The sequence below is a fragment of the Anser anser genome (assembly GCF_964211835.1).
Source record: "Anser anser genome assembly, chromosome: 6".
In the NCBI taxonomy this organism is placed as follows: Eukaryota; Metazoa; Chordata; class Aves; order Anseriformes; family Anatidae; genus Anser; species Anser anser.
Window position 1 is genome coordinate 38,709,166 of NC_139726.1, and position 16,027 is coordinate 38,725,192.

Genomic DNA, 16,027 nt, shown 5'->3' on the forward strand with positions numbered 1-16,027 from the left:
AATCGAGAAAAATCATTTTAGCAACAGAATGTGAATGGCTCTGAGGACAGCCAACAGTGAAGAAATTCCAAAGACATTAGGTCATTATATTGAAGATTATATTCCTTTATTCCTGGAATTTCTTGCTGCACAAAGCACTTCACACAGCCTGCTGGTCAAATTAAGCACTTGTCCTAATTGTCATGGCAGTGTCCTACCAGTGGGAATAAAATGAAAGGAAAGGAACTTCATCTTAGCATCCATGAGAGCAGAACAGATGTGCATATGCATATGGAGGTCCTTTCTGCACAGATATAGCACAGCTATACCCTACTAGCAAGCCAATGGCACCTAGCAACTCAGAAGATGGAGACATCCTCCAACAAATCTCAGAGGAAGCAGGCTGCATTAATTATTCTGGCAGCATAATATATATATAATCAACATACAGCTACACTAGGGATGCTAAAAGTGTTCTAATGCAAGAATATTTTGTAGGCATCAAGTCACACCTTTTGTCCAAGAATCAAGTACATGTCCTAGGAATATATTTAATCCATGTACAATTCTATCAATTTAAGTTTACTAGAAACAATTAATTTGTTTTGTTCAGATTAGCTATAGGAAATAGAAAATAATATTTTGAGAACTTGAGTTCCATTAGAAAAGGTCATAAATACAAATTCTTACGTGCGCTTCTTTTCAAGTAGAGTTTTAAAAGTGGAGATCAATTCCAAGTATGAAGTAGGTGTAACATAGTTGTGTCTTTGCAGTTCCACATGGAATAAGTCAGATAAAACAATGGTAGATGTATGAAAGCTTTTACACATATCAATACACGCACTTCGAGTTTCTTTGGACATTTCGACATCTTCCAAGAAGCGAGAAGCAACTGCTTCTAATGCATCTTCAGGCCATGTCTGAAACAAATGAATAAACACTCCCTTATTCAGTACTTCATACTCATAGATCTCAAAATATTTTTTTAAAAAAGTGTCTTTACTCCATTTCATAGATGAAGGCATAAAGAAATGGCCTGATCCATCATTATCAAACAGGATAATAACAGTACAGGAAAGAATTCAAATATCTAGGATCTAGAGATTCAGTTCAAGGACACCATCTTCTTTTATCTGGAAGAAATACTTTTACTATAAGAAAAATTTTGCATTTTCAATGTATCCATAGGGGTGTATGACTGTCTCTGTTCTTCCTTTTCAAAGTAATGTTTAAAGATACAGTAGGACCTTTTAAAACTTGATGAAATTTAATTTCCTCAGATTCTTTAAATCCTACTTCTTAAATATTATGTATGAAGCTTTTTGTATATAACATGCAGATGGAAAAAAATCCTACTGCAGAGTAGTGAGGAAAAATATCTTTGACAGAGATTTCAAACTTTTTTTGGACCATAGATTCTGGTAGTCCTTATAATAGAAGAAAATAATAGATATTTAAATCTATAGTGTCTACAGTACTGTGCTCATCCGTTTATACTTTTATACCACATCCTGATATTTATTTTCTTGATGATTTTGCATTCTGCCTATACTGGCCTTAATTACAGTCAAGATGATTCTAATTATGCAAACAATTTAAAATATGATGCTAAGAAAATCTAAGGTATTTTTCACTGCTAACTGGACCAAAGAGAATTACTTTACAAAAAGGGTTGAAGTCCTATTTCTATTGCATTTCCCTTAGAAAAAACAAGCCCAACAATTTTTTTTTTTTTTTTTTTTTTTTTTTTTTACCTGAAACCAGTCTAGTGTGCAGCAGTTGACAAGAGCTGGAAATTTACGAAGGCGATTACGGAAAGCATCTCCAATAGGACTCATTGCCAATACTATATGAAGCTGATCTCGGCAGCGATCAACAAACATGTTAAAAAGAGCTATAGGACTTCCATCAGTCTGTTTTGTCCTGTCCCGCTGGCGATCTATTTGGTGCATTTGTTCACAAATTTCTTGTTTCTCATCTACTGCAAAGAGATTTGGCACTTCACCTGCATTTAGTAAGTTGTTAATGTCTTCTAAGAATGACTCCTTTTTTATCTGTGTATCTGTAAACAAGAAAACTCCCTGCATTTCTGCTTCAGTAGATTTTCTTAGTATGATTTTTAAGTCTTTGTGCCACTCATTGATACCATAACTTTTACTTATTTCAACCTGGAAAAGGTTGTACTCAGCCATATGGGCTGCTAATCGAGTAAGAGATTGTCGACCGCTACCTCCAACACCAACAAGAAGGGCATGGCTGCGAGGCTGTTTCAGAATGCGGGAAATTCTACAAATATGTTCTATAGCGAACTGGAACAAGACAAGCTGCATTGGCTTTCTGCTCAAGTTATTAAACTCTTCGAGGTGACTCTCTACAACTAATCTCAGCTGATCCACATCACTAATCTCCCTGTATTTAGTGTCATCTCTTTTAGGGTCATGAAAATCACAAAACATTAAGCTACGTAAGTCATCTTCTTCCACTCTTCCATCGTTATTGAAGTCCAGATTCTGGAAGAGTTCATGAAAGTCTTCATGTAAATCATCTTTCACTACTTCTTGGATAAATCCAGCAAGCCAAGCCCTATCAGGATTATCCACCAAGCGATCATAATACACTCTAAGAACCTGTAAGATAAAAATGTAATTCTTTTAATAGTTGCTTCTGCTCTTGAATTTGTATTTTTTAGTCAAGATAAAACAAATACCAATCTGCAAAAGATTATGTATTGAATAATATATATATATATATGTATCTTAAACTTCACTACATAGAAAAAAATAAACAGATATTTAGAATCAATCTGAACAGTTGAGACAAGTAATATTATTTTGGAATTAAAGTGAAAGTCTGTATGGAAATATACACACACACTACACATTTATTAACATATTAGATAAATGTATAAAAGGCTGCTGCAAAGAGGATGGGATTATGTTGATCTTTCTGTATACTGCAAGATAGGACAAGATATGGGTTTGTATTTCAGGGAAGAAGACTGCAGTTGGATATTAGAAAATCTTTTTAATGAAAAAGATAGTGAACAGCATGAATGGATTGCCTGGAATAGATTGTATTCATACTTAGAGAACTCTTAAGAAATTTCTAAAAAAAACTTCAAAAGTTACTTGATCTTTTCTTTGTGATCCTGCTTTGGAGAAGTATATTGGACTACATGATCACTAAAGATTTCTTCCACGGTCACTTTATTTTGATTTGATTCTATGAACTTATGCTAAATATTTAAAAAGCAACAATTACCAACAACCTTGCTTTCTTTTAATCCAGGAGAGGGGGAAAAAAAAAAAAAAAAAGTAGATACCACCTATTTGGAGCATTCTCCTCCTGCCTCAAAAAGGATGGTTCACTTGAGTTTCTCTAGAGTGTCTGTCCTATTATGACTGAAAGATTAGGAAACGCTGAAAACAGAAAGATCAGGAATTTCTTCTAAAAGAAGACTGGAAAGAAAAAAAATAAAGTGGGGACCATACTTTAGATTACTAAAATTTCCCATGACCCAGGACTACTTGCTGTTCTTCTCACCATTAATTTGTGTTTTGGGGGAGGAAGAAGAGAAGAAATGGAAAGGACTGTGCAGACCTTCAAAGCTGCAGAGAGCACGTAATCACATGAAAGTGAAGGAATCAACAGTCAGCTTGTCTACTGAGAGAAGATTCATACTTCAAACAAGTCTTATTCCCTCTGCCCATACAATAGACAAAATCCTGTCTCATGAATGTAATATCAATTTACAGCTGCTAACCAATGCAAAATAATATTACAAAAACTTTTATACACAAATCTGCATCTTTTTCTTATTTATAATATTATTTTTTTAGTATTAGGTGATTTACCTCATGAACCCAAAGACGTTTCATCATTCCTGTGGATTCTGTTGTTTCAGGCCTCGACAGGCAAACACCTTGAATAACACGTGAAAAATCACGGAGATTGAATAAATAGTGTGATTTGGCTGGAGTAGGAAGCAGATTCTTCATAGCTTCTTTATACATACGCATGGTTCCATTAATAATTTGTGGAGTCAATTCTACATATTGTGATGGAAAGCTATAACTGACAAGTTATAAAAGATGATAAGAACAAGGTGAATCTCACAATTCCATCATACTAGCATGTGAATTAATAAACAATATTATGTATGTATACTGATTTACTTCTGAGTCCATGCCAATTTTAAAATTCTAAGATTAAACTTCCTCACAGACAGTTTTACAAATCTTAGTTCTCTTACTGGATCAACAAGATTAACTCTGTCTGTGAATCAAATCTAGTAACTGTGGAACATATTGACAAATTTGGCTATGTTAGACAACTAATTAATACCCTTTTCCCCCATTTTTATGATTAGCAACAGTAAAGTAGGTCAAATAACTCTTGCTGTCTTCTCCCTTCAGAGAGTCAGAAGCTGTCAAAGCACAAGCCTCATCTAGAAATGAGATATTACGGTCTTTTGGGACTTAGCTGTCAGAATGGATAGAATAGTAAAACTTAAATAAAAATATAAAAATATAAAAATTTCTAATCATAGAATCAAAAATTATGCCGTGGTGAAAGGCCAAAGAAAGAATAAGCCTTCTCAAACCACACGAAATTTAAGAACAGTTTCCAGTTCTATTCTTTGAATAACGACTAACCAAATTCTACTATTATTTGTTATACATCAAAGAATACTGTTCATAGAAATATCCCAAATAACTGAATTAGCCTCAGCTAATCTAAAACTTGGTTGGAGACTTCAGAATAGGCACTTCTCCACTGGAGTATTTTTGCATGAGCCTTAGTTTTGTGGAGTAATGAATACTACAAAAGACACAATAGAAAAGATGGACATTTCTTTTCAAGAGAAGCGTCCTATGACATATCTTTTGAGACTTCCTAGTACCATAATTTAAATACTCATTTTGATTTTTCTCAATATCTAGAGGTTCCTTACCATATAGTCAGATGCCAGTCTAAGATTCTAGAAAAAATTGTGTACATGGATTCATCATCAAACTCATTAATAGTAACTTTATTGAAGTGTCGCAAGAATCGTGGTGTCACTGGGTTTCGGCCGCCACCTAAATATTAGAAAGCAATGCTATAAATAACAGAAAAACTTAGAGTAAAACAGGGAAAAACTAGCAATTTTTTTTTTCTAATAGTCATCTTTGATTTAGCTAGCAGTGTTGCATCGAAAAGTACCACACCGTCATAAACCTAATGAAAGCAACAAGACAGTAAAAACAGTCATACTGTTCTCCTGTAAGATATAATCTGTAAAATACAGATTGAAATGGTCAAGTTATAGATGGATAATTTTACATTATTTTAACTACATTTCAGTTACAGAAGAAAGCTTTTATCATAAATTCCAAACCTACGTTCTTGATTTTGAAAGCATTACCACAAAAGCAGCCTTTACAACTAGTACTGTATACCTTATTAAATTTAAATTTTATCCCAGTTCTAGAGTTAGTAGCTGCTATGACTATACTGTGATTTGGATAACAAAGACATGTACGGAAATAGGAAGATGTAAAATGTAATGGATATTCATTCCTTCTGTTGGGAATTCAGGGCTAAGATGCTGCACAATGTGTTAAAGCTTCTCATAGCAGCAAATTAGGAAGAAGTAGCTGAAAAGTGGACAATGTACCATTCCTAACATCAGGACCATAGCAAAAGGCAAACACATTTAGCACAGTAAGTCAAGAGGCATGACTTAGTAGCTCAGGTGTGACCCTGCTCTAATGAAACCATAAGACTTATGGAGCTGTCTCACATTCAGCCAGCTGAGACTAAGCAGAACTAGTAATTGTCTATATTCATATATAAACTGTATATATACACATATAACTGTATACATATTACTAGTATCTGCTTAGGAATCTCATTATTTTATCCTGAATAGGGCAAAGGAGAGATATTCATTGTAATTTATTCATTGTAATTCCTTCCATACCATGTTTGTCTCCTGGACACAGCATTTTACAATGCACGTTTAATTTTGCACGTGCACTGATGGCAAATTTAGACAAGCTATTGGGATATAAATATGAATTTTACCCAAAAGATACTCTTTTTCAAATATAAATTTTAATTCTAACTTTAAGAAAGTAGCTCTAAATAGCTCCATATTTCCTTTAATAACACTACATAAACATGCAGATTTCAGATTTTAATTTCTTATTAGTAGAAAAAAATAATAAACAGACTGGAATGAAGAATATAACTTTGTGAGTTCTCAAAATATATTTGATTCAACTTGTACGTATGATCAGGTTTTGTGTGTGTGTGTGTGTGTGTGTGTGTGTTTAATCCGTTCAACAATAAGAAAACTGGAAGGCAGTCCAAAGTCACTTGGAACAGGACCACAGCATGAAGGGAGGCTTTGCAGAAAAAGCACCTCCAAGATTTGGCTATTTCCAACGTAAAAAAGGAGTGCAATAAAGTTATGCATTTCCTTCGCAGTTTCTGCTCAGTTGTTCCACAGACTGATGCTTAGATGAAGTGCTTTGAACTGTGGATGAACACACTGACAAATGATTGCAAGAAGCAGTTTTGCTTCTTCAGGAAGCATGAAGTTGTTGCACAATTCCTACTGTAGTGAAGGAAATAGAGCGTACAGATTATTTAAAAGTAAACACAATAGTATCAGAGAAACACTAATTCCTTATTTTAATTGATAAAGTATGCATAAAATATTTCTAACTAACAAAATGATAAAGTAAATCAACACTGATCACTATCTATACATAGTCAACATGTACACAGGCTATGAGAAGTACAACGACCTTGACATCATATGATTTCCCTCATTTTTTTGCCAAGTAAAGTAAGGTTTATCTACTGCAGGCCTCCATTTAGTGCTATTTTTAAAAGTTTTGAAGAAGATGGTCTCATTAGACCAAAACAATTTCAAAAATCCTGAATACAAATCCTGCAAAGCAACGTGTCTTCCTTGCAGATTTGTGTAGTCTCTTTGCTGCCCCTCAGCCACTTTGCTATGATTTCTGTTCATGTTTCCTACAAGGAAAGGGTTCACTGAGTCCTATCCCAGGCCATAAAGATACAAACTAAAATAATAACAATTCAGCCTTTGGAAACCAATGAAACAGGATAAAGCATAGACTATACATCTCTTACCTGGTGGCCCCATTGCACACACAATTTGAACATCTACAAGTTTAATCACTGAGCAGTCCTTAAGGTCATACCAATTCCAGTGATCTAACCACTGCCTTAGTAATTCAACAGGAGGTTGAGCGCCATAGACCTCTCGGGCTGGCATGTTAACATCATCTACAAATACAACCTGAAAAAGGAAAACAAAGGATTTTGTATTTATTTATTTTGGTGAATGGGAGTAATACACTTCACTACGTGTTTTTGAAAAATGGCCCTTAAGTTCTTAATGGAATTGCTGCTGAGTTAAATTAAACCAAACTTAAGAAGTAACTGTGCCAACTCTAAAGATATTCCAAAACATAACTATAGAGGAGAGAAAGTCTGTATTTCTCTTCTTTTATCTCAGTGTATTTAATGAAAAATAGCAAAATAACACTTGCTATTTAAACCTTTCTGTGCTACTTATATGCCCTTTCTTGGAAAAAAGATGGAGTCAAGAAGATCCATGAAATTCTGAAACTTTGCTGAGACTATGGTTCTGTTTTTAAATGTATTAAGCATAACATCTTTCTTGACACTATTATTCCTAAAGCATAGGCCACTGCTGATCAGGAAAAATCTTGACACGGGTACTAGTTGCCTAACGCAACTAATGCAAGTTCTAGAAACACATTTATGCATTTTATCTCTCTTCTCTTCCTTTAATTGATACAGAGCAGAAATTTGGTGAAAAGGAAAACAGGTTAAATCATGAGCCTTGTTAGCATTGTTATCTGAGCACCATACTGAGATGGTTTTGAGGAGAGTTACTGACCCTTTAACACAAGGATCAAGGAGAATGGAGAACCAAGAAACACCCATCCGGGTTTCTACATTGTTTTTATTTGTTTGTTTACCCCCAGAGCTACGTAAGCCCTCTTGATTTATTCCACATCCCCCTTCCCTGATTCCTGTGTAGATGAACAAGGGCTAATAATGAGAGGGCTGAACAAGCTTCTGTAGCATCCCCATAACATGCAAAATCCAAGTGTCAAACCCACCATCACCCCGCTTTTAGATTTACATAAAACTCAGAAACCACAAGACTGTCAAGAGCTATGTTTTTAGCAACACCTTACCTATATAGAACTCTTATGTAAAGGAAAATATCACAAAATACGGAGGGGGAAGTATGATAATACTGTTTACCATTATTCATATCATAACATTTTTTCTGTTGATTAAAACAATATGCATAGTACTGGGAGAAGGAATAAAGAAGATGGGAAACATAAGAAATAAAATATAAAAGAATAAAAAAGAACCAGAATTCCAAGGGCTTATTTGAAATTGATCAACCTTTCTTGATATCAGTTGTAATCAGTTGAGAAAACAATGCATTCACATATTTGTTTGCATTTAAACACTTATTTACATATTGAAATATATAGGTTACCATTCTTTTCCCAAGAGGGGGTCCAAAAATTCCTTTTCTCCTTTTATCCAGCTTAGACATTATAATATTCTGAGTCTGAGCTGCTGTAGTTTGTGCTGAAAAGTTAATAAGCAGTGGCTTGTAGACTTCTTTATTCAAATTATTTAAAAGAAAATTCTGGAAGAATTGTGAAAAAAGTTAAAATATATACATAGATAAAGTTTAAAGCAATTTAGCAAACAGCAATCAGGCATTTTTCTATAATTTTTATTCCATTTAAATTTATAAAGCAGTAATTTATCTCTAAGCTAACTCTTATTTCATCAGATAAACCAATATTCTTTAATGATTCAAAAAAAATCATGAACTTAATTTGTTAGAGAAAGATTTCTACCTCACAAAATAGGTATTTTCAGATCTTCTAAAAATAACATACCTAGTATATTATATTATATTCAGTGTGTTAGTATCTTGCCCAAACACAACATTTCATACTACCACTTAGAGTCAATTTGTATTTAAGCCACACCCAAACTGGCAAAAGTATCCACGGGTCCTAATGCTCATGCCTAGTTTTGAAGAGTTTCCAGGAATATTTCCTAAAAAGGACATAGGAAGAATATCTAAAGATAAGCTTTACCGTCAAGATTGATATTGTTTTATAATGCTAACTACCTTCCAAAGTCCCTTTTTTGTTAGCTTCAATTTAAACTCTGGGTGAAATCTAGATCAAAGTCACCATTTCAAGTAAGACTGAACGGGACTCATTTCCTACCCACATGTGAGAAAAACCACAGCGTTGGAAGATAACCTTCCAGCAATTTCTGCATATAAATTAATGTCTCTAATGAATAGCTTAATCTATGTCAACAGCTGTTGGAGTTTTCAGACCACAACATCTTTCCAGCAGAAAGAGCATTTGATCTTTAACCTCAAAGGAAAAATATGAACTTTTCCACAAAAATGTAATAATGACAGTGCAAAAAAACTGCACAGCAACGTGACTCAATAGCCACATTTCTTCCACTCTTTTTATCAGTTCTAAACTCCCACAAAATATCACTTTCTTAACTACCAACCCAGAAATGAAGTGGGCCAGTAGAACCAAGCCACATTCCTCATTAGAAAGAAATACTTTATTTATGCTTTATTATATTTCTGTCTTCTGTATTTCAGGAAGTCTTCTATGAACAGTTCTTGTTCCAGTCTTAATCTTAACTTTTTAAAAAATTAGTTCAGAAAAGTAACTTAAAAACAAAAGTAGGTTACAGAATCTTTAGTCAGTAACTTCATTTACCACAGTAAATTTAATGACACAAAAGGAAGGAAAGGTAACAGATTCAAGACCATGAAACCAAATTTATTTTATCTGCTTGCAGATAAATGGCTTCATGCGGATTGCATGAATCATCAGAAGCAAAACTCTCTACAAAAAAGACACAATGGAGGGCAAAAGAACAAATAAAACCATTTTTGTGCAGCTCAGAGGAATGGCTTACTTCTTCTCTTTTATGATTTACTTAGAGAATCTTATTAGCTAAAAATAAAGTAATAGATTTTCCATATCTCCACTAAGTTATACACTTTTTGCCTCAAAGAAAAAAAAATAAAGAAAGAAACAGCTTTCCCATGGATCTATATGGAACCCAATGAAAAATGCTGAACTGGAAATCTCCATAAGTGACCGTCAGCAACAGGACCATTATATTGCTACACTTCCCTTACTTATCAGGCTTTAGTAGCCTCTCAGAAAGATTGATGGCATCAGGATTTAACCCACAGTATCTCTCCGATATGTATGAAGAATTAAAAGTTATCTAAACTTTTTAATGTCATCCGTTAGAATCATTTTCTATGTAACCCGTATGGTTTTAATAACCACATGACAAAAACAAAGGAACAAATCATCGGTTAGTGACTGAAGAAAAAAAAAAAAGGAACTAGTCTATCCCAAAATAACAATGACCCAATCATTTCAAAATGCAAGTAAAGTCTGCTTTCAATTCTACAATGGCATATTCCTTAAGACAGAAGAAATAATATTCGTAGAAATGGAGAAACTAAAAAACGTTAATCGTGATTTCTTATTCTAATACCTAGTTATAATGCTTTTTTACAAGATAATTCCCTTTGATTATAATTTTGTGAACTCTGAGAAATACACTGCATTTGGCTGTACTAAGTCATTATTTATCTTAAATGTTTTTATTATTTACTATCATGCATTTTAATTACCATTGTGCATACAGAGAACCAATACATGTTGCCTCTTTCAGTATAAAAATGCAAACCAATCACTTAAAAAGTAGTCGTCAATGGTTTGTTCTCAGTTCAGTGTTCACCTTATTTATCACACAGAATTCAAATCATACTGAAAGACAATATTAATAATTTTATTGCAAGCTTTTCTATGGCACACACCAGTACAAAGATATGGAAAGGTAATGGGCAAAATATTATCAAATTAGATAGCTTACTTCAGAGAACAAAAACTTGACTTTTTTAAGAACAGTACTTCCATAAATCAGAACCCATGGATTCAAATCAGCCATCCAGTAGATGAGAAACACAATAATTGCCTGTGAAAAGTTTGACTTAGGTGACTTGTCTGCTGTTACAGAGGACTTCTGTCACTGACGGACAGAATCAATCCCCTAAAGCAGCTGTTTCCTCTGAATGTACTGCAAACTTTGAAGTTCTGCAAGTGGAATAGAGGTTCTACATAAAACAATGTTGTTTGATTTTGATGTACATAGACTAATACTCATAGTAGTAAGACTGGGATCGAAAGGGGGGGGGGGAAGTGTACGATCATGTAATTCAAGGGTTTCTCATAATGAACACAAAAGAAATATCAAATTATTGTGTAAGGTAGAATACAATGGCTTCTGAATTCTCTGTTTTAATACCATAATAGACTTTTAAATGTATTGTGTTTCATATACAAAGAATATGCAATACAATATTACTATCCAGGTAAGATGTTTGACTTCAGATGCCACTGGTATAACATAACTTCTTTAAATATTAAACAGTTGATGACATTGCTACCTCTCAGAAAATGAATAGCAATGACACAATTAACTATATTTTGGAAAAAAAAAAAAAACCACTTTTTTCTCCTTTTTACAGTCAGATTACCAAGCTTAAAAATCCTGAAACTAGAACAAGTATTAGCATTCTGCCATAAAGATCTTGTTTCAGAAATAGAAACAGCTACAGTCAAAATAGATTATAACTATTATTTATGTACCTTTTTCATTTTCTCTCAAGGACCAGGACAACATGGGTAAAGAATATTTGGCATATTATAAAACAGGACACACAATTGTTTTGATTAAAATTTTCTTTCTCTTGAAATGTGCAGCTGTTTTTCATTGTAATGACCACATACAGCCAACTGATTATCTGAAGAAAACTGCCTGGGAAGATCCTGACTAGCCGATTCCCCCTCTCACTGTAGTCTGTTTCTATAAATAATTCTTTGTTTCTATAAATAATTCTATAAATAATTGCTTTTATTTTTTTGCCTTCATATTTGTTTCAATTACAAGATTCTTGTTCTTGTCTATTTTCATTGCACGGAATTACCATAGTAGAATTTGAATAAAAAAGTTATTAACCCCTAAACTTTTCAACAATATCAGCACACATTTTTTGCTGCTTCCAAGTTTAGTACCTAAGCATTTCTTTTGTTGTTGTTTTGAGCAATCCTGACTGGATGCCTTAGTAGTCTTTTGTACATCAGTGTCTGTGTGGACCATCCCAAGTATATGTGGCATAAAATAACAATGCAAAGTAAACCAATACAGGAATCAAACTGAAGAGTTATTAGCAGCTTCTTCTAGCAGATATTTAGGTGCTGCTTAAGAATTTAGTCTAAGCGCGTGAAGAACAAAAAAAAGATAAAAAGAAAAAATATTCTGCCTTTTGCTACATAGCTTTTGCTTTTTTCCTTTCTCATAATTTCATAATATCCAAAAAATCATGTCTTATTTTCCTTTTATAAACAATGCCATCAAATTACTCCTCATCTAACCCCATTCAACAATCTCTAAAGTCAGTATTAAAAGTACTTACAGTAATATAGGTACTTTTTCCAGTTCCTGTTGGCCCCACAAATATAGAAGGTTTTTGATGCACTGTCAACAATTCCATCAATGCCATATATCGAACTGTATCCAGAGTTGGTACAATTATTTCATTAAACATCACATCTTGAGGTATAGGAGGAGCTGATTTGAGTGTTTCCACCCAGGGTTCCCAAATTCCTGTTCCCTATTTTAATTTTTATGAAAGTTAAATATTTATAATAAATATGAAAAAACAGCATAGAATCAATGCAAATAGGAAAATCAAAGTTCTATGAATTAACGGATGGGTTTATCAGATGATATTAGAAAGGATTAAAAATAATTTCATAGGTTTTTTTTCAACACTATCAACTTAAATATGTTTATTTAACTTGATGCAATGTAGGGCTGTCAATTCAGACTATTTAAACAGAAACGTAGTGCCTGTACCTCAATCATGCAATTACTGTATTACTGAAAGTCAAAGATTTTATCTCTCCTTTTATACCTATACAAGTATTACATATAATACGATACATAAATATGTAAATAAAATAAATATGTAAAAAAGCATACTCATCTTTTTCACAGAATCTTTATTCATTATAAATATCTCCAAATTATGGAATTTGAGGAGAAATCAGTTTTAGTGCCAAAGCTCCACAGCAAAGTTTTCTCCTTTAGATCACACTACTAGAAGAGTCTTTAAAAGATGTCAAAACTCTCCAGCAGAAAATTCATATAACTCCTTATATGAATAATATCATTGTAAACAGTTCTAAAAAAACCTGTATGCTCCTTCCTATCCCCCAAAATCTTGGGATAAAAGTCATGAAATTCCTAGAGATCACTCTCTTTATTTTCTCTCCTCAACTAAGAAAGAACATGTCTTTAGGGATTATTATCAGAAGACATGAAACCTTCACAGCTGATTGAAATCTCAGCCACTTTCCTTGCCAATATGCAGGAATCATGCACAAGCAGAAATCTAGACAAAACTAATTCTCATTGTACAGCAATGGGAATTTACAGGAACGACAAACTCAAGAAGGGTACATTTAGTTTGTTTTGGAGGTTTTGGAGCATACCAGATAGCATATGTGCATTTTCTCCACTGGAATAGTTGAATCATAGATTCCCATCTTAAGCCCAAGGGAAAGAGGCAGAGGAGAAGCAGCACAGAAGCAGATTTTCTGCCAAATTCTTCTGCTACAACAGGTAGTTGTTCTGGTAGTTGCAAAAACAAGCCTTGGTGCTGTAAGTCCCAGCCAGAACACTGGACCTTACACTGGCTTGTAAGGAAGGATATCCTGCCTAATTCAGTGACAAATGAAGCAGGCAGAAGGAAAAAATAAAATAAAATAAAAAATTACAATACACAACTTGTAGTATTCATAAAAGAGCACTTGAAAATGAGGGGCAACATCTTATTTTATAATCCTCACCTTTTTGACAAACCGATAATCATAAATTGTTCCTTCTGTTGGAAATTGAACAGTGAAAGCCTTTGAAGCATGTCGATCAATACTACTCAACAATTTATATTGTTCTCTTGTCTCTTCACTAATTGGTCCATTAAGCATTTCTCGCACAACTTTGTCAAATTTCAGTCGATCATCCTCCTTACAGCTAGCTCCTACAGACCATATAAGTGAAAATAAAAAAATACCCTAGAGTTGGAATAAAAATAAGAAACATGAATTTGGTACCTGTATATTACAAAGTTCTTCTGCATTGAATCAAAGAAATCTTTATCACAAATTACTATAGAATCATACCATACCAACTTGATTTTATGTATAAAGCATGGGACCATGCTTCTGGTAAAACAGAACACTGTTTATGTTGACTATCAGAATCTGATCACCTTTGATGTGCAGCAAAATGCCTGACATGCTCAGTGCAGAGCCTTTATTTTGAGAGAATTCAAGCATAGACTGGCCTTTATTCAAAAAAAAAAAACCAGCTTATCTTTCTCTTATTCAAAGGCCTACCCCATACATTGATTCATACGTTTATTAGCAGGGCTCTTCTTGAATTGCAATCCTTAGATAGCAAAGATTATCCTATTCCTACTATCCTAGTAATAAACAGATACCAAAAACTGGAGAATCATGCAATTTTCTTTGGGTGATTTTATAAAATTCATTAATTTTTATGAAGACATCAAAGATGGAAGACTCAGCTATGCATCTATTGTAAAGTAGGTATTATATAAGTAATAATATTTTCCTTAGTGGACATTACAAAATATGTATTATAATGACAGAATATAATTATTATTGCTTGTGAAGTCAATTCCACTAAAGCCTGATTTGCAGTTCTCTATTTTGTCTGTTAATCATACTGCCTACCTCAAGCCAAGAAAAAACGTCATGGTCATTCATAGCTTTAACTTTGGTTTCATCAGTAAATTCATCCATCATGCAGTCCATCAGATTCATTAGTGATTGAATTAAGTTTGTATCTGAAGTAGGAGACAGTTCCTGAAAAGAAAGAAGAAATACTCTTGACTGCAAGTGTGTTTTACTCACTGAAAAGAGACCACTGGATGCTTTTTTATTACTAGTAGTATTTTTAAATTTTTTTTACTCACTGTGGAGATAACAAAAAATCTGTAGGTATGTGTGCCTAAGATACATTCAGAACCAAGTTAATCATACAAACATCTTGTTCACAAACCTGCATCTTAAACAGTAGTTTAAATATATATATATATATATATAAATAAAAATTAACATGGCCCCATTAAAATTAATTATTCCTTTGGCACTTGGAATTGAACGTAATTCATACACTGATAGATTCTCAGAAAAGCTCTACCTTTGTGTGTTTCCTAATAAACTCAAGACAGAGTGGAGCCATTCTGTCAAACAGGCCTACTATAAATTCTTTATGAGTGGAGCTGATTCCTGAAGGTACTGTATTTAGCCATGACATCATTAATGGTCTCCAGCCTAACATATGGGGTTCCATGTAGACCATACCACACCTTGAAACCTAAAAATAAAGAAATGGGTGCATGTTATCTTATGCGATCTCCAAAGTTTTTTCTTATCTAAAAGAAATTAAAATATCATTCAATGTTTAAATATACAGTTTCTGGGATTATTAGAAGTTGGTATGAAGTGTACAGTGTGGTTCTGTAAGCCCTGAGACAGATGATCAAGATCAAACTTATCTTTATCCTTGAGCCAACAGACCTAATGTCAAAGAGATTTTCCTCTTAAATAGTATGAGTTCCCAACATTAAGGTCATAAAAGATAATAAACTGACTAGTAGTCCAACATTTAATTTTAATTTTTAAGTTTTATAACAGTTTCAAGTAAAAATTCCTTTCCTGTATGTCTATGCAGATATTCTGTTCTGTTTATATTATTATCTGAACTGATACATTCAGGAAGAAATGTTTGCATTTCATAAAAAGGA

At 33.4% G+C, this 16,027-nt stretch overlaps 1 protein-coding gene across 4 annotated transcripts in view; it reads right to left on the bottom strand.

Annotated features, from left to right (window-relative positions):
• The window catches only part of DNAH7 (dynein axonemal heavy chain 7), a 105,199-nt gene that overhangs the window by 42,087 nt on the left and 47,085 nt on the right, over positions 1–16,027 (bottom strand). For all 4 annotated transcript variants that reach the window (XM_083842973.1, XM_083842974.1, XM_083842975.1 and 1 more), the window contains 10 exons: positions 15,421–15,597; positions 14,952–15,083; positions 14,043–14,267; positions 12,605–12,802; positions 8,546–8,701; positions 7,129–7,297; positions 4,934–5,060; positions 3,834–4,053; positions 1,734–2,606; positions 670–899 (listed from right to left, as the gene is read on the bottom strand). In XM_083842973.1, coding sequence (XP_083699099.1) covers positions 670–899; positions 1,734–2,606; positions 3,834–4,053; positions 4,934–5,060; positions 7,129–7,297; positions 8,546–8,701; positions 12,605–12,802; positions 14,043–14,267; positions 14,952–15,083; positions 15,421–15,597 — 2,507 coding nt within the window. The remainder of the gene's footprint in view (positions 1–669; positions 900–1,733; positions 2,607–3,833; positions 4,054–4,933; positions 5,061–7,128; positions 7,298–8,545; positions 8,702–12,604; positions 12,803–14,042; positions 14,268–14,951; positions 15,084–15,420; positions 15,598–16,027) is intronic.